The sequence below is a fragment of the Vicugna pacos genome, chromosome 9 (assembly GCF_048564905.1).
Source record: "Vicugna pacos chromosome 9, VicPac4, whole genome shotgun sequence".
Lineage (NCBI taxonomy): Eukaryota > Metazoa > Chordata > Mammalia > Artiodactyla > Camelidae > Vicugna > Vicugna pacos.
Window position 1 is genome coordinate 57,372,866 of NC_132995.1, and position 18,766 is coordinate 57,391,631.

Below are 18,766 nucleotides of genomic sequence, written 5' to 3' on the forward strand. Positions count from 1 at the left end.
AGATACTTGTTGCACATCGGCAGGTGTCCTCAGAGCAACAGTGGCCCTGGGGATTCCACTATATTGTTGCTTGACTACTTTTTTTCCTCTTAAATACGTAGCATTTTAAGCATATTAAGGGTTAAATAGACTTGTGTGTCAGCCTGGAAATATAATCACCATTTATTATTTTACTCTTATGGGAAAATATGTTTTGAGTTCCAAATAATTAACTTCCAAGTGAACTTTTGGAAACTGTCAGCTGGGCTCATATATATTTGGGTGAGATTTGCCAATGTCTTTGCACTCTTTTATAGAAACAGGCAACCTGCCAGGCAGAGCAGGCCAGACAGCCCTGGAGTTCAGTGGGGTAACAGATGTCTCAGAGAGAGCACCCTCACACCCAGGAGGCTCTGTTCTGCTCTAAGTTTATGGTTGTTTGGATTCTTAGAATCTTCGATCTCTGGTGACACACCTTCCCCTGTGTGAGCACAGAAGCTCGATGATCAAACTAACATTTTTTTCACCAGTGAGGCCAAGCCAAATTCTTAAGAGTCCTCCACCAGGGTGACAGCATGGTTCAAAGTGGCAGCCAGCCCTGGCAGCCAGCCCAGCTGCCCTGGGACATTGAGAGAGAGCGAGAGAGAGAGATCGGGGTCAGCCAATCTAACTCAGAGGAGTCACTCCAACATGACAAGTGTTGTGGCACTCAGCCTGAGCTCAAAATCCTTGCCTACCCACAGGCTCTGGGTTCTTTCCATTCTCCAGCAAAGGGAAAGAGTGCAGAGAGAGAGAGAGAGAGAGAGAGAGCCCAGGCGGTGAGCCAGAGCTATGTGCCGGGAAGCCGATCTAAGGCTGTTGTTGGGGTTAAAAAAAAAAGTCGAGATTTGCTGAGATTTTGGATAAGAGGAACAAGATTTGCGGTGGGAAGGGTCAGGAGCCTCTTGACCATGGTCAGGACTAGGTTCAGCATGGAATATTGGTGGAAAAGATGAGCTCTTCTAATTCTTTCGATCTAGGTGACTTGCTATTGTAGTTGAGGGACCTACCCGTTAGAATCAGAAATGAACTTGCCGGAAGGGGGAAGGGGAGGGGATAATTCAGTGATAGAACGTGGGCTTAGCATGCACGAGGTCCTGGGGACTGAACCCAGGATCTCGTACCCCCATTAAAAAAATAAGTAAGTAAAAGGGGAGGAGGTTATAGCTCAAGTGGTAGAGTGCGTGTTTAGCCAAAAAAATAAAATCAACCTAAAAATAAATAAACCTAATTACCTACCCCCTGCCAAAAAGATAAAATGAAGAAGTGAATTAAAAAACCAAATTACCTCCCCCTTCAAAAATAAATAAATCTATAAAAATAAAAATAAAAAATAAAATAAACTAATTACCTCCCCCACCAAATTTTAAATAAAAAAATAAATTTTTAAAGAAGAAATGAACTTGGACAGAGGAGATGGAATCATGAATTTGTGAAAATCCATCATAAAATTTTGAGCTGGAAGAGCCAATAAAAGCCATCTAGTCCCATCTCACACCAATGCTTAGAAACGGATCATCTGGATAGGGCCTGGGAATCTGTATTTAATGCCTCCGGAGTAATGCATGCACTGCCAGTTTGGGACCTTCTGACTGGTCTGACCGACCCCATTTTACAGAACAAGAAACTCGGGTTCAGAGAGGTCAAAAGACAGTATAAACAACAGAGCCTGGATTGAGCTAGAATTTCTGGTTCCTGGTTCCTGGCTCCTGGGACTGTGTGATGTTCATAATTAGTGAAGAGGACTAACCACCGGGAATTTTGGTAAGTTCTTTCTCCACACGGGCTCATTTCATCCTTACAAGCCCCCTGTGAGGGCATGTGCTATTGTTACCTCCTTTACCAATGGGAACCTTGGCGAGGAATGTCAAGTAATTTGATCAGAGTTGAGTGTCAATAAATGCAAATCTGGGATGCAGACCCAGGCATTCTTCCCCAGTCCACTGTTCTCTGTCAGACAGAGAATCAGCAAGCACAGCTGTGGGGTTTTGTGGAGGAAGGAGAATGTTTGCTGAATAGAATCTTATTTTCCCCTCTGGGATAAACCAACATTCAGAGTTGGGTTGGGGGTGAGGGGGCAAATCCAGACCCTGTTATAACGCTAGATGGTACCCACCTGTGGGGAAAGCTTGCGGGGTCTACCCGCTTGCCACCCTGATCTCAAGATATCATCATCAACTCTATTTTTTTTTTTTAAAGACAGATGGTACCCTATTCCTAGTCTTCAGCTCTGGGGATCCTCGCCTGTGTAGGAGGGTAATCACTGAGAAGAAAGCTTCTACCAGGAGGACTGTTCAGGGGCACTTTGAGCTCCGACTTGGCTGTTTAGGGAGGTGGGGAGGACTTGCTCTCTCCACCTGGCATTTCAGCGTGCATTAGGAGCAATTAACATTGGGGCTTGTGAGCACGCAGTATCAGGCTATCTTTAGGCAAAATGCCTTCTCTTCGACTTTCACTTGACAAAAGAGAACTTGGCTAATGCTCCTCCCACCTTTTTTTTTTTTTTGCATTTAAAAAAACGTAACTTTATTTCAGTTGTGATTTTGTATCAGTCTTCTGATTGCAGCCGCAACAGGTCCGGAGACCTCAAAACAGTGAGAACCACTTGGCTATATCATATCCACATAGAAATTTTACTTCTGTTCCCCTACAGGGTTTATTTTTAAACATCAGCTTCCAACAAAGAAAATCAGAAGAATTCGACAAACATCTGAATTTTCTGCTTTTCTCAAAAAGTGGGAAAATCCGTCACCACCGGACCCTTGTTCCCAAGTGCAGTGCTTTGCTGGAGCTGTGCTTTGGTAGGTAGGCTTCTGTGTTTAACTCCCTGGGGGAGAAGATTAAGGCGTCTTCCAAAGCGTTCAAAATATGAACCTGATTCCGGGCCAGTTTGGGAGAGGCTTCAACATTCCAGCGTAAGATGTTTTGAAGCAAGCTGCTAACATCCAGCCCAGGCATCAGACAGATTTGCTGACGGGGAACTTCTGTCCCCTATTCTCCCTGGACGCTTCTCCTTGCTTTAAGACTTGACTCTTTCTCTGCCTGTGGATGAGCTTCTGAAAGCACCACTGTTCAGCGCTTACATCACTTACTTGTTTCTATGTTAGAAGGGCAGAGGCATTCTTTTAATTGTACTTTACTCTGCCTGTCCTAGAGTTAGCACAGTTCTTTGAACAGCTTAGACGGTGGAAATTGGAAAGACACTAGGCGGGAACTGGCCATATCACATCTTGCGGGGGGGAGGCAGGTGATGGAAGTCCAGGGTTGACAGATCATCCAGAGGGATACCAAGGGACCAGGTGGTTGGAGGTAGGTAAGGTTGAGAAGGGATAATTGAGTACAGGGTTCAAGGATGGAGGAAGTAGCCTGGGCAGAAGTCTGGTCTTGGAGAAGGTGCTGGGCAGAACTTGGTGGGGTCTGAGAGCTTCATTACAGGCTGAATCTTCTGGGAGATTCCTTGACTCTTCTCTTTCTCTCCCCCTCCATATCCAAGTCTCCAGAAAATTCCATTGAATCTACTTTCAGAATGCTTCCAGAAGCCACCCATTTCTCACAACCCATATCTCTACCACCCTAGTCTGAGCCGTGGTCATCTTTCACCTGTGCAATGACAAAAGCCTCCTTTTCAGTGTCCCTCCTCCAGCCTCCTCCCCATGCTCTATTTGCCCCCTGCAGCCAGAGTGACCCAAACTGCACCCTGGCCTGCAAGGTCCTCGAGGATTTGGCCTCTGCAACCTCCCTGATAGCATTTCTCCCTCTCCTTCTCTTCCATGCCATTTCAGACACACTATCACACCTTCTGTTTTCAGAGCATCTTAAGGGGCTTTCTCTTGCTGTTCCCTGAGTTTGGAAGGCTCTTCCTCTAGAAATGTCCAAAGCTTACTCCCTCCTTCTATTTAGGTCTCTGCTTAAATGTCACTCCCTTTGAAAGGGCTTCCCTGGCCACTTACCTAGAGCAGAATCCCCCTCCTTACCTCCCTCCTTTCCCCTCCATACACCTTTAATTCCCTATGCCACTTTTTCTCAGAACATATCACATTGTGTCATAGATTTTCTTGTTTCATTGTGTTTCCCACAAGAATGTAAGCAGCATGAGAGCAGAGACTTTTCTTTGTCAATAAATAACTGGAGGTGTCAGCAGATAAGAAGTGGGAGAGGCCAGTATCAGTAGGAGAAAAGAGGTAATATTTAACACTATGAACTCATCTACAAAACAGAAATAGACTCACAGACTTAGTAAACAATCTTATGGTTACCGGAGAAAGTGGGTGGGAGGGGATAAATTTGGGAGTCTGAGATTCACAAATGTTAGCCACTATATATAAAAATAGATTTAAAAAAAGTTTCTTTTGTATAGCACAGGAAACTATGTTTGGTGTCTTGTAGTAACCTTTAATGAAAAAAATATGAAAACGAATATACGTATGTATATGCATGACTGGGACATTGTGCTGTGCACCAGAAATTGACACATTGTAATTTACTGTACTTCAATTAAAAAAAAAAAACAAAAAACCCCAAGAAGAGATTTTCAATACAATACTTGGCAGACGTGATAAATATTTAATTTAATTCGATTCAGTTGAAGTATTTATAGTGTAATTACTGTACGCAGATCACAATGCCAAGAGTTGTTTGGAATAATGATAATTAAAGGGCAGATCCTGCCCACAAGGAATTTACAACCAAGGGAGAGGGGTGAGGGCAAATAAGACCCTTTGTTAGTTTTGCACCCCCGGAGCATGTCCTGTATTTCTTTGCTTCCTGGGAGGGGCATTAACTTTTTTTTTTCATGAGTGAATTATCAGTCTATTTCTTTACTAAATCCTTTTACTGTCACAATGTCCAATAGGTGAAAAATACCTTACAAACCCACAGCCCCTTTCTGAGTTCTGAACTCCATTCTACCTCCCACTCTCACCCCAATTATTTTTGGGACATCTTCATTTGCATATCTCTTGAGCATCTCAAACTCAATACACCCAGCCTGATCCTTTGTATTCTGATCTCAGTTGCTGAGGTTGCCCTGGTTTTTCTGCCCCATTCCTCACCCTCAGCCTGGCGTTCCCCAGAGCCTGACTCCTGACCTGCTCATTCCTCTCCCTGTTGCTACTCCCGGGGTCCTGGTCACCATCATCTCCTGTCTGGACGTTTAGTAACACCCTGTAGCCTCCTGTAGAACGCCCCGCCCATCCATCCTCCACACGGAGGCCAGAGCGTTCTTTCTAGAATGCATATCTGATAACAATACTACTTTACTCAGAATCTGCAGGGGCTAAAGTCCAAACCCCTTACATAGCATACAGAGCCCTCCAGGTTCTGACACCTGATTTCTTCTCTGCTCATTTCCAGCCACTTCTTTCTTACAGATGAGTTTGGGCCCAACAGAGGATTCTGGTCCTCTAACTGGGCCACCATTTTTCTTCCCTCTGGGCCTTTGAGGAGACTGATTCCAGGGCCTGCGAGTCCTCTCCTCCCTCCTCGATCTTCCTCTGGTGCTTCCTTCTGCTCCTTTCGATTCTACCCAGGTTTCGTTTCCTCTGAGAAGTCTTCCCTGCCCCTGCCCTGCCCTGCCCAAACCCCCCTCTTCCTCATGTCCTGACCCAGGAACACAGGGTCCAGGGCCTCGCATGTATTGCCTCAACCCTGTTCTTTTCTCTCCATACCTATTTTATTGTCTCCTTAGTAGACTGCAGGCTCTGGGAGGGCAGGGCTCTCCTTTTCTACCTCAGTCACCTTGCACTTCCGTGCTCACCCAGCACGTGCGTGTGTTGGACAAGTATTGAATGAATGAAAATGCATTTGCTTAGATAGGACTGCTCCTCATAAAATAATCATAGCTTACATTTACCGAGTGCCTCAGATGTGGCAGGCGCCATCCTACGTGTTTTACAGTGTGTCATGGACATCTCATGTAACCCTATTAAGTGTAGGCCGTTTCCGTATATAACAGGTGGGGAAACAGATACAGAGATATTAAGTAATTTGGCCAAGGTCGGCAGCGGGGAAGTGGAGGAACCCGGGTTAGAACCCGGACTGTTTCCCCGTCTAGGAAATCCTGTCTCAGAGTGAAGCGCAATGTGGGGTTCCACTGTCTGAACAGATGCAAGCCTCGCGCAAAGGCCTTTGTTTTTGTTTCCCGGAGAGGACGCGCTCCCAGGCCGCCCTCTTCCAGGCTCCGGAGTCCTTTGCTGGGCTTCGGGAAGGGCCTGTGCATTCAGGCGGCGGCCGGGCTGTCTGCTCGTGAACCCGCAGGTTGACTTTCGGCGCGGCCCGGCCCCCACGCCAGCGGCGCCCTGGTCCTCGGGTGGCCCTTGCCTCAGGCAGGTGCGGGCGGGGCGCCGCCCGCGGCACCTGGCACCGCCCGCCCCCTCGCCCGGCCCCCAGCCCAGCCGGCCGTCTCGGGGTGGGGGGCGGGACGGGGCGGGAAGTGGAGGGCCCGGGGGCGGTGCCTCTCTCCGAGGGCGCCGCCCTCGCCCCGCGCTCGCCTCGCCCGGGTGCAGCGGGCCGGGTGGAGGGGGCGGGGACTCGGGAGGGGCCGGAGCGCGGCTGCTGGCGCCGCTGCGGGAGCAGAGGGAGGAGGCGGCGCGTCCCCTGAGGCGTGCGCCGGGACGGACGGACCAACGGACGGACGGACGCGCAGAGGGAGCGGGTCGGCGGCGAGGTCGGTGTCCGGTGGGCGCGCGGGCGGCGCGGGGAGGGGCGGCAGCGAGGGGCGGCAGCGAGTGGAGCCGGAGTCCGGAGCAGGGCGGCGAGAGGCGCGGCGGTGGGCCCGGCGCCGGCTCCGCTCCGGGGTCGGCCCGAGACCTTGTCTCCTGGCCTATCCGGCGTGCGGCGAGCGCGCCCAGGCGACGAAAGCGGAGCCCCGGGCTCCCTTCTTTCTCCTCTTTTCTTTCCAATCAGCGAAAAATAAACACCCGGGAAGGTAAAACAATAGCGGGGCCACCTGGGACGCGGCGCGCGCCGCTCTCCCACGTTTGGGGCGGGGGCCGGGGGTGGACCCGGGAGTGGCGGCCCCACCTCGGAGCCCCTTCCCGATTTGCCCCCGCGGAGGGTGGGGCTGCCCGCAGCGCCGGGGCTCGGAGGCGGAGAGAATTCCCAGGAGTAAAGCATTTGGTGAAAGTCTTTCAGGAGCAGTCGGGCTTCCTGCCGTTGCCCTGCTCTGGGCGGGGAAACTGAGGTAGAGGCAGAGGTAGCCACTTGGCCAAGGTCAGACCACAGAGGCTGACCGTCCTGGTCCAGGACCGGGACCCAGGTGTCCGGACCAGCTCAGCGCTCAGCCCCTCTTGGTTTCGCCGCGGCCGTGTTTGCCTTTGATAAATCTCTGTTGTGTTTGTTTTAGAAATCCGCTGGCATTGTGGGACCGCTTCAGGGCTGCCCAGCGAACGCAGACTTGCTTCGTGTGTTGCGGACAGGTCTGGGGCAGGTGACAGCCCCGTGTCCCACCATCATGGACCCAGACGGACTTTTTGATGAAGAGACCCCCAGCAGTCGACGCCAGCCTGGGCGATTTGGCTGTCAAAGGTTTTGACAAAACCTGCCCTGTTCCGTTTGGGGGACTCCGAATGAGGGAGATTACAGACACCTTCACTGAGAAGCCAAGGACATTTCTGTATAATCAGTGGATGAAAGGATTTTCTCAGACGCTTTTTTCCTTTTCCTGGAGAATTAATCCACCGCAATCTACAATTCCAGTGGAGACCGCCAGACTGAGGATGTGGCAGGAGCCTAGAGAGCCTTCCGAATTGTTCTGGACCCTTCCTTTATCATAGGGGAGTGTAAGACTTGCCCCCGCCGCCCCTCCCCCACCCCCTCCTGCTGAGCTGGGCTCTTTAACTGGTGCTCCGTTACTGAATTAACTTCTGTTTCCAAAACTGCTCTCTGGAGCTATCAGTGAATTGCCAGAAATGAGCGATTAAGTGCTGGGAGAAGAGGAAGCGGCCTGTGTTGTGTCTCCTCTCGGCTGCCGACATGAAGTGCTTTTTCCCGGTGCTGAGCTGTCTGGCTGTGCTGGGTAAGTGGCGCTGCTTATCAGTGCGATCGATGTGAAAGTTTAACCTGCTGTTGGCTCCTGTAATTCCTTGTGGCTCTTTCCAGCAACACTCGGCTTTAGGGGACGCTGGGAGGCGGCAGTGTGTGTCATGGGTTGGCATAGTGTACCCAGAGCCCCGTTTCTGACCCAGGAGGGACGGTGGCGTACTGTTTGTTGTCTTTAAGAAGGGACATGCTGTCCTTAGTGTTTGTACGGGGCCTCGGGGTCAGGCTCCCTGTCTACAGCAGCTTAGGGACTACGTGTGGATCTTGGGCTGGTTTCTGGTATTTTATAAACATGGTGCTTCAGTGTCTTCACTTCTTTCTTGGTCCACGTTAATTTCTAATCCAAAGTGATGACATTATTCCCACCCTGTCGGAAAGTTGGTTTGGTGATAAAGACGGTGCTATTTTTTTTTTTTTGAGGGGGAAGTGGGCGCAGGTGGGAGAGGGGTTGGGGGGGATGCTTTGCCCAACCCAAGCGATCTGTAGACTGTAAATGTTTGAGGGTCTAGTCATGTGTCCTCTTGCCCAGGAGGCTCAGATCATAGTTCTGGAAGGAAGAGAGACTGGAGGAATTGAGGGTTGTGCTAGGTGGGGTTTGTGTGCCCCCTCAGAAGGTCACAATGCTTAGAGTTGGATGGAGAAACTGTGGCCTGCGAGGTGGCTATTGACACCTCTCTTAAGGATTCCCTCCCATTGAAGAGGCACCCGTTTGCCCAACACTTGTTCATTCTCAGATTCAACAATACTTCCCATGCCACTGAGTGCCGTCTTCAATGTGGTACCTTGGGACTCCTCTTGGGTCTAGGATAAGCTCCCCAGCCAGGATCTGATGCATCCTCTCTCGCCTTCGCCTTAGACCTCACACAGGAGCACACCCCCTGCCCCCTTGGTAGCGCTCGGGCCCCTGCATTCAGAAGAGGTCGTCACTCCTGCCTGCGGTGTTTGCATATATTTCCAGATCTAGGTGTCTAGCATTTATGGAATTTATTTGTGACCTGCTGGCAGTGGAGATTGCTTTCACACATTGTCTTTGCCCTTGCAAGAGTTTACAAATGGGTGGAAAGAGAGTGGGCTTTGGAGTTGAAGAGCCTGAGTTTGAATCTCAGCCTCCCCACGATTGACACCTGAACCTCAGTAAAATGCGATGATAGCTCTACAGGCTTACTTTGCAGTTCAAGGCTATTAGGTGTTCTAAAGGTCCTGACGACTTTGGAAAGTGCCTGGAACACAGGATAAATGTGTTCTATCAGTCGTTCTCAAACTTGGGTGCATGTTGGAATCACTGGGAGAGCATTAAAAAACCCCAGTGCTCAGGCAGCAACCCTAGGCTAATTAAACCAGAATCTTCCGGAAGATGAGCCAGGCAACAGTCTCTTATCTCTGCTAGGTAACTCCATTGTGTAGTGAGTTAGAGAGAATGTGTGAGTTCATCGCTGCCAGCCCTCCCCTCCTCACCACTCACACGGACATCCAGTCTGGCGGCAAGTTCAGTCAGTCTTCTGCCCAGGTGTGGGTTAGGATTCTGCGTCTCCCTGTCTCCTGTGTGCTCAGGCAGAGCCAGAAAGGCAGGTAGCTCTCTGTTTGCCAGTCCTAGATATTGTATTGGTATTTGTCATTCACTTAGTGTCTGGGTTTAAATCAGTAATTAGTGATTCATGTGGATTCAAAAGGGCAAACAAGGAAAGCCCTCCAGGAGGCTTGGGTGTGGGCTGGGTGGTGTGGCTAAGGCGGGAAAGAGGACTGAGCTGAGTCGTAGAGTGGGGCCCAGGGCAGGAGAAGGAACCACCAATGGGAAAACAAGGAAATGTGACATTTGTGCCTTTTGTTTCTTCTGGCTGCTCCAGAAATGTGAGGCTGCCCACTGGTACCCCTGCTGTCTACCCTCTGGGCCCCCCTATGGAGTGGAGCTTGGGCCCTCTCCCTGGGCTCTGTTATCTTGCCTTTGCTCCCAGCCTCAATTATAAACAGGTGCCATGGAGGAAAGTGAGTGTCACGGTGGCACTGAAGGGGAACAGTGGCCAAAGACCCAATGTGGGTGAGAGTGGGAAGGTTTAGAACTGGGGACATGCCTGGTGCTTCGAGCCCCACTGGTGAACTGTCATCTTTTCTCATCACTTGATGACTCCCAGCATGGCGGGGAGGGGGGCTTGGTACCACTTGCTTAAACTTGGAGACCAGAAGGTCTTCAGGGAGGGAACCAAACCCATGTTGGGGTCTTGCTCTCTGCTGGCAGTCTGGTGTGGTCTGATTCATGCAGCAGCATTCTTGCTGTGTAATGAAAAGGAATGTGTAATAGGAATTTAAAACAGCAAAGACTCCCAAGGTTTTGTGCCTCTGTGGGTCACACACTCGGAATAAAATTTGGTTTGTCAAAAGTAGGATCAGGCTAAGCGCTCTGTAAGGCAAGACTGATACTGGTGCTCCCAGCTTCCGAAAATGGGAATTGGAGTTAGAAAACCCTGTGACTGAAGGTGAGGGGTATACAGGGTAAATCTCCAAGAGGCTGTGACTCCCTTAACATGACATCATTAGCCCTGGACTTTCTGTCCCCTTCCTTTGCCAACATCTAGAATTTGGGTCATGTTCCTCCTTTTCTGCCTGTCTGGGTACCAATTCCTGCCCTCTTGACCCTCTGTGTCTTGTTTCTTCTTGTTGCAGCTCTGGGTGCCCCACCCATCTAGGGATCCATCGGCTGCCAAGGCCACCCTCTTTCCAGTTCTAAAAAGCCATCCTAGGTGTGGGCCAGGTTGAGCCATGAGGGTAGTAAAGTCCCCACTGTGGAGAGCGGGCTGAGGCAGAGGGGCAGTAGTTGAGAGGGAGTAGCGGCTGGTGTGGATGTGGCCTGAGTATGAAAGGGGGGAGATGAGGAGAGGGTGCCTGTGCCTGGGAGCAGCCTGGGTGAGTGCCGGAGACATGGAAAGATGACAACCATGTGGGAGAGACAGAATAGGATTTGTGTCTGCAAGAACAGGAAGGGAATAATCAGGAAAGATTAATATAAGCTTTAGGCGCATAAAGCAAATTTTGATTTTGTACAGCTGGGAAGAGTTATACCTCCTAGACCAACATAGACTGATGTTGCCAACAAGATGAAATAGCTTCAGAAGTGTTAGCAATGAAAAAGGTAGGAGATTGGGACATCCCTGGATCAACACAGAGAACTGGTACACAGCTCATGGTCATTTGTGTTCTTCTCCCGTGGGAGAGAATTTCATTTCTGGAGTTTGAAAAGCCTCTTGTTTGAATAGGATGGTACTGAGGAAGCAATCACTTACCTCCCGGGAGTTTGGGAAGGCTTCTTAGGGGAGAGGCCAGAGGGTGCTTCCAAAAGAGATCGAAAGGAACTTTGATGTTCTAGTGGGAGTGAGCTCAGAGGCAGGGCTGGGGTGATCAAAGGCAGAGGAGAAGGAGGAGGCAAAGGAGAGAAGCGAAGTGGCTGGGGGCACCTGGAGGAAGGGTTCTGATGGGAAAGTTTGAGGATCGTGATTTTTGGATGAACGGACACCACTGTCCTAACAGTTGCACCAGAGGCAGGGCCCTTTCCTTTCCTGGGGACCATTTGACAAGGGTGCTGGAGAAGGGTGTTCTTGTCAGGACTAGGCTAGCTAAGATGCCTTTCAACTGTGTGAATCATTGAGCCACCTGTGGGCACCCAAGGCTGCGTTAAGGTGTCCCAATCCCCTAACTTTTTCATTGCAGCAAGAGAAGAACAGTAGTGCTACCACCTTTTATAACTCTAGCCTTTACTGTGAAGCAAGTCCTATCTCATTAGGTCCTCAAACAACCTTGCCAGGTGGATACCTTATATTTGCATCTTTTTGTAGATGGGGATGTTGAGGTCCAGGGAAGTTAAGCAACTTGCCTGAGGCAGATAACTGTACCAGCTTGAAATGATGCTCCACAGGGGTAGGAACCCAGGCTCCTTCTATCTTGTTCCCTGTGCATGCCTCCATTCCCAAGGTCATCTCATGGTCCAGCATGGCTGTGCTTGCCTCAACCATAGGAAGGAGGAACGGGTTGGTGAAGGGCACACCTTCTTAAGGACACTGCCTGCAATTGCACACATCCCTTCTGCTGACATCCTCATTTGTTAGAACTTGATCACATGACTCTACTTTGCTACAAGGGAGGCTGGGAAAAATCATCCTTAATTCTAAGTGTCCAGCCAAAAACTGAGGTTCTATTATTGTAGGAGAAGGAGAGACCAGATTTTGGGGGGACAGCTAATACTCTCTGGCACAGTCACAAAATTAGTAAGTGCAGAATAGTTTGGAAGGCAGGACATTTAGCTCAAATCCTGTGTTTGTTTAAATCTAATGAATTGCCCACTCTGAGTATGAGGCCCAGTCCCCAGCCACTCAGAAGCCTTGTTGGAAGATAGTGCTGTATAGTGTTTATGGGCTGTTTATGTGCCAGTCACTGCTACACCCTTTATATCATATAGCATGACCTGTGTGAAGTGCTTAGGGGCCGTCTCTGTCACACTTGTATTGTAGCCCGAGAGCTGAGCCTTGGGCCTGGCACAGAATAGGTGTTCAGTTAATTTTTTCGATGAATGAATGGCTTCACTAGGTAGGTTTTGTTTCTTATATTGGCTCCCTTGATCAAGATGAGAAAATTCAAGGCTCAGGGAGTTTAAATCATTTTGCTCAAAGGAAGAGAGCTAGAAATTGGCAGAGCCTGGATTTGAATCCAATTTTGTCTGGCTTTAGAGCTTACAGTTTTACTCCACCAAGCAGGGGCTCTTAACCTTTGCTGTGCCATGGATCCTTTTGGCAGTCTGGTGAAGTCTGTGGACCCCTTCTTAGGATAACATTCTCAAATGCATAGATAAAAATACACAGGATGACAAAGAAAATCAATTATATTGAAATACTGCCATCAAAATATTAAACAAATTTATGATTTAGCAGTATGCTTCTTTAATAACACATTAAATAACAAGATCAAACAGGAGGTTGAACAGTTACATAATTTTGGTGTAGTGAAGGGTGAAAATGATATTTTGTGGTATCTGCATCAACTGTGGTGTAATACAAAAGTATGTGTGATTTCTATTGTGACAGAGTCACAGGTCCTAGAAACATTACCACGATGCTTGCCTACATCAGGTTAGTGAAAATAAAAATGTAATTTTTCTTTTCCCCATTTGAGTTCACATACATTCAGAATTCTGTCTACGGTCCCCTGTGAAGTTCAAAGTAAAGTTCAGTGTAATCATTGGTTGTTAGGAAAGACACTGTGGTGAGGACTGGGCTGGGCTTTCAAAAATGGGCGGGGTTTAGATGGGGAGGGCATTCTTATGCAGAGGAGTCAGCAGTCATAGAGGTGGCAGAGTGGCCCTTTGGGGATTGGAAAAATGACTGTCAGTGGTTTTAGGGACCAGTTGATGTGGGATGATGCCTGACGCAGAGAACTTGTGGACCGTAATGAGTTTGGGATTTGGACTGAGGACCCTTTAGCCCAGGCGGACCACTTCCACTGAGCCCTTGCCGAGGTACTGGATGAATTGGCTTCAGTTACTGGCCTCCCATGGTTCCTGGCCTTGTGCATCTTGAATTACGGCTCCTTGATTAATATTTTTAGGTTCCTTTGGGAGTGTCTCATTTGCTGTGATTGGACACCTGTTTCTTTGCTGCTTCAAAGTGAGCACAGCTATTCCTCATAAAGCGTTGGATTTTAATTTAAGGAAATTTAGGACACCTGCTTGTGAATGCCCCTGATTGTCAAAGAAATGAGTAGTTGCATCAAAATCAAGCTTATATTTGCAGAAAATCACATGTTGCCAAATTCCCTCATCAAGAACCCTTTATTAAGTGACTAATTATGGGCCATGGATGGTGGCAGGCACTTTACAAAGACCATGGTGGTGGGCCTCCCTTAACTGGAATCTCAATTAAGTGAGAGTTTGTCTTTATTTCTGAACTCCACATCCAGAAAGGTGGAAATAACAAGATGTAGTAGCAAGGATTGATTCTAGAAATTGGCTTCCAGGCCACCATCAGCCCAGTCTCTACATCTTCCGCATCTGTAATTACAGTAGCAGAGGAGAGTGATGGGCCTGGAGGCACTGCAAGACTCTGAATCAAAGATTAAATTATGTTAAGTCTGCCCAGGCTGGGAAGTGGTCAGATGTATTTTAAAAGCTTTATAATGGGCTTTATAATAATTAGAGTTGAAGCAAAGTTTCTGCCTAACCCTCTATTAACCCTCTAATGAAATTCACCCGAATACCCTTTTACCCTCATCCAGGTGATCAGGCTTTGCTGAACACAACCCCGTTCCTGCCCTCTAGGAGATGATAAACTGAGGCCCGGGGTAAAACAAATGGTATATCACGGTGCAAGTGGACAGAGAGACAGGGGTATACCATGTGCTCTCCGAGGACAGGTGTCTCCTTGGGGAAGAAGTCAGGCAAGTTCGTTCCTGTTTTTGGCTTAGCAGGAAGAGTGAGGGAAATTCTCTGTCCAGGAGAGGGATGGGACTGGAGTATCTCTCAATGGTCAATCTGGAAAGGCCTTCTCGACTGGCTGGAATTTTAGGCATTTTTTAAGTAATAGGAGAGTGAGGTCGTGGTAGAATAAGGGGGTGGAGGACACCTGGGTACAAGATGCTGCTTTGAGAAGACTTCTACAGGGATGGAGAAGCCTGAGTGTCAGTGGGCCAGGACCCTAAAGGTGCTGGTGGGAAGAAATGGAGTGGTCGGTTGGTGTGAGGTCTAGGTATTTGGGCTGGAGACAGATGGAAGATACCAGAGAGGTGTAGGTGGCTATCCTGGAGGACGATTGGGAGAAGTGGCCAGGGGCATTACTGGAGGTGGGGGTCCAGAGTGGAAGTGATGGGGAACTGTTTCTGTTCCAAAGAAAGAGCTTTTGTGTGTTCGTCAGAACATCGTCAAGGGGAGGGTGTAGCTCAGTGGTAGAGCGCGTGCTTAGCATGCACGAGGTCCTGGATTCAGCTCCAATCCTAGTACCTCCACTTAAAAAAAAATAATACTAATTATTTAAAGATACATAAATAAACCTCCCCCCAAATCATCAGAACCAAGACCCTGTAACAACACTGTGAACTTAGAGAGATTGGTGTCCAGCCTTCTTGTTGGGGACTCCTTCCCATCAACTATCAGGTCCTCAGACCTTCCCTTTATTAAAACAGTGGGAAGAAATCTGACCCTATCTGCGTGTTCTTTCCCATTATGATTCTTTGGTGTAGTGGAATATAGTCAGGATTGCCTTCACTGGCATTATTTTTGTGTATTTAATTTTGCTTTTGTTTGTAACACCCATTTTCGGAGACCCTGGAGGACAATCCTCTCCTGCTTTTCCGTGGTGAACTCTGCAATCACCTTCTCAGGCACTGGGTCCTGCTCGTGTTGTGTGTGTAACGGAGCTGTATCATGAGATGGGCTGCTGACTCCTTCTCAGGGACCCCTTTTAGTATGAACTCCCCTTCCTCCAGGAGCCCCACACATTTGAAATCTTCTGTCTCCCAGACAGGCAGCATTTACTAAGTAGTGTTACTCTCTTTTTCTTACGTGATAACCAGTGTGATCCCTCACAGTGATACAGTCCAGCTCTAAAGCAAACGTACTCTGGTGCTCTGGGTTGCCAGAGACCAAAGGGCACACGTAGCCTGACCCATTAGGTACCTTAGCCCTTAGCCCTGTACCTGCAGCTCAGGGGAAATGCTGTCCTTGCTAGGTGTTTTTGAAACCTGTAAGGTGGCCAGCTTCCCCACCCCAAGTGTTACTTTGAGAGCCTGAAGGAGCTTGGGTAACTTACCTGGGAGGTGTTTGCCCATTATTTGGTTGCGTTGGCAACCTTGATTTGACTTTCCTAGGAAGGACTTTTAGGAGGAGGACGAACAGGAGGCCTGTGTGTGAGTAACCATCCAGTGCTGCAGGGCAAACCACACTTCCCTGTCTTGGCCAGGTACAACCTGCTCCCCTGCCCGCTCTTCCCTCCCCACCTAAAGACTTCCAGAGAATGAAATTTCATAACCTCTTAGAGGTAACACCCCCATCAGCAAATCTCGATTTTCAACTGAAGATTTAAGTCATAATTTAAAACAGCAAATAAAGTGCTTCAGGGTAAAGTGCTATATAAAAGAAAGGTGATGAGCTCTTGGTTTGAGTTTCACAACATAGCTCATATTTCTTTGCCTTTTTTTAATTTTAAATTTTGGATGGAAGTGACATGTGAATATTAATCATTCTGTTGTAAAAACCCAAACAGTAGAGACAGAAAGTAAACTGTGAAATTTCCCCTCTCTGTCTCGTGCCCTTTATTGAGTCTGAAATATGTTCTTTACAGTTTGATACACTATGTTCTTCCAGGCTGTTTTTTACAACTTCTATGCACATACACAAATATAGGCTTTTTGACATAAATGGCATCATACAGAACATATTGTTCAAAAAACCTGGTTTTAAAGGGGTGATTTATTCCACTGTTTTTTCAGTCTTAATTTTATGGCCGTATCAGAACTGATTTGGCTATTTTATAGCTAGTTGAAGCTGTAATTTGTGAAATCATTGGGGAGTAGCGAGTGTCATTCTGTAGCTGTGTAACGGAGTCTTTGTTTTGCTGAATCAAGAGCAAGAGTCATAATAAAAACACTACCCTTGACTTTTAAGGTGTTTAATAAAAATAATTGACTTGTTTATTCTGAATATTTTCTCCAGAAACACATAAATGTAGCAAATTAAGCACACACATGTTTTATTGACTGTCTTAATTATAATTTTGAAATTACGTTGAATTAAAATGAAGCCTATTTACAACTTTTAAGAGGACACTTGTGAATACTGGATTCTGTGTCCATTTCAATCAGCTGTTCTTATTTGTTCATAGAGTAGGGAAAAAGTGAGAAATTTTCCTGCAGTGTCAACTCCCAAATGGTTCTTCCATTTAGAGTGAACTGGACTAGAGTAACCTTTAAGGTTATTGGCTACCAGACATTCAGGACCTCAACGCAAAGGAAGAGAACATTTTTTTCTTTAGCCCTGCAGGAGCAGCTATTGCTGTAAAAAGATTATCATTTCAAAGTGTTGGGTGACTTCTCAGGTTCACTGGTCTGACTTTCTTTAAAGCCCCAGGAGCAAAAGCAAGTTTCTTGGACGGTTCACCTTTGGACCCGATTTTTAAAATCATTGCTATTTTGGAGGGATGGTTGTTGGATCCATCTATCACAGCCAACCCTTCTTAAGCATCAGGATTTGACCTGCTACCACCCATCCCGAAACCGCTCTTCAGTGCTTTCCTGAAAAGACTTTTCATCCGCTCCTTCCTTAAACAAATATTTGAGTGCCCGCCACAAGCTCTCAATGTTCTGTTATCTCAAATACCAAGAACTAAAAGGTAAAATCACGATGAACTTTTTAAGTAGTCACCCGATACGTATTTTTCATCTTTAACAAATAGAAAGATTAATTAAAAACACTCTTGACCTTGGGGAGCTCTTTTCTATTCCTAAGGTAGGTCTTTGTTCTTGCTATTACTTAAATCTTCTCTTCCTGTTTTGTTCTCAACTATTCTTGGGCAGCCGTGATAAAGGGCCCTTTAGGAGTAAGCGATGGATACCGAATGGTGGGAGACTGGGGCTGGGGAGAGGTAGGGCAAATTCTTTCTTTTGAAAATATGCAAATGTGCTGGATATGCGTCCTGAATATGTGGAATGTCCTTCTTAGCTGTTGGGGATATTGTATGGGAATTGGGACTTTCACACTCAGCTCTGAATTTCTAGGAAGTCAGAACAAAAGAGAAATGGAACAGTCACGTACCTTCCCATCAGACAGGAGACAGCATCCCTACCGAGCTTTCTCCCGAGGACCTCCATGCTGGGGACGAGGTGGTGCTAGGGTTGGTTGTCTCCCACACCTTGTACTAGGCGTCCCTTGACTCCTCCCCAGAGCCCAGGGACGGGAGGCCGTGAGGGTAGCCCAGGGCTCTCAGCACTGTTGGACCTGTTTCCCCGGAAGCTGCTCTGTCAGCTCAGCTAGAGAGGTGGGGGCGGTGCAGGGGTGGGGGAGGCTCTTCCGGGACTGCGCCTTGCTGAGTGCCCTCCCCTGACCTGGGGTTAAGGCTGGGAAGCACTGATCTGTGCTCCTCTCACTTGTCCCTGGTGTTTCTCCCCACTCCCCTGCGTCTCCTAAGTCTGCACGTCCCAGGTAGGTTGTAAACTGTGCCTGATAGAAATTGCCTTGGCCTCAGAATAGGTGGCGGCCTCTCCCTGGAGCCTGTGCAGAGGACCATCCTCCTCCCCACAAGCAGCCCTGCTCCGAGGCCTTTCTGGTTTTCCTCATCGGTTTTGTTCCGCAGTGGTTTTGTGTTTGGAGTGGTTTGGAGACGGGTGGTCTCTTGGAGATTCTGCTTCACAGGTGGACACATCTGTTAGTTTGTTAGAGGGGTGATTGCGCAGATAGATTTGTCCTCGGCTCATCCCCAAACCAGACAACCCTCAGTGACACTGTTTAGAGATGATTTGCTAAACAGTCTCTTATGGTCTTCTGATGTTTCACTCCAGAGACGTAGCTGGCGGAACAGTTTTGCAGTCTGTGTCCTGGTATTGCATTAAAAAAAAGCAAGATCACATCGGAGCTCCAGCCCGGGTCTTTCTCCTTCCCTCCATCAGGATGGGTGATGGCTTTTAGCTGGGTGGCCCCGCACCTCTTGGCTGGGAGAAGCAGCATCCGTGGCCTCTTTCTCTCCCC

The 18,766-nt window shown here is 48.2% G+C and overlaps 1 protein-coding gene across 3 annotated transcripts in view; it reads left to right on the plus strand.

The window, feature by feature from the left end:
- The first annotated feature begins 6,538 nt into the window (after positions 1-6,538).
- IGSF3 (immunoglobulin superfamily member 3) overlaps positions 6,539-18,766 on the plus strand; it is a 96,790-nt gene continuing 84,562 nt past the window's right edge. For 2 of the 3 annotated variants that reach the window (XM_031680539.2, XM_072967932.1), the window contains exons 1-2: positions 6,546-6,682; positions 7,361-8,032. In XM_031680539.2, the coding sequence (XP_031536399.2) occupies positions 7,990-8,032 (43 nt within the window). In that variant the 5' untranslated portion in view covers positions 6,546-6,682; positions 7,361-7,989. Of the gene's footprint in view, positions 6,683-7,360; positions 8,033-18,766 lie in introns of all 3 variants that reach the window. The other variant, XM_031680541.2, reaches the window with a different exon arrangement.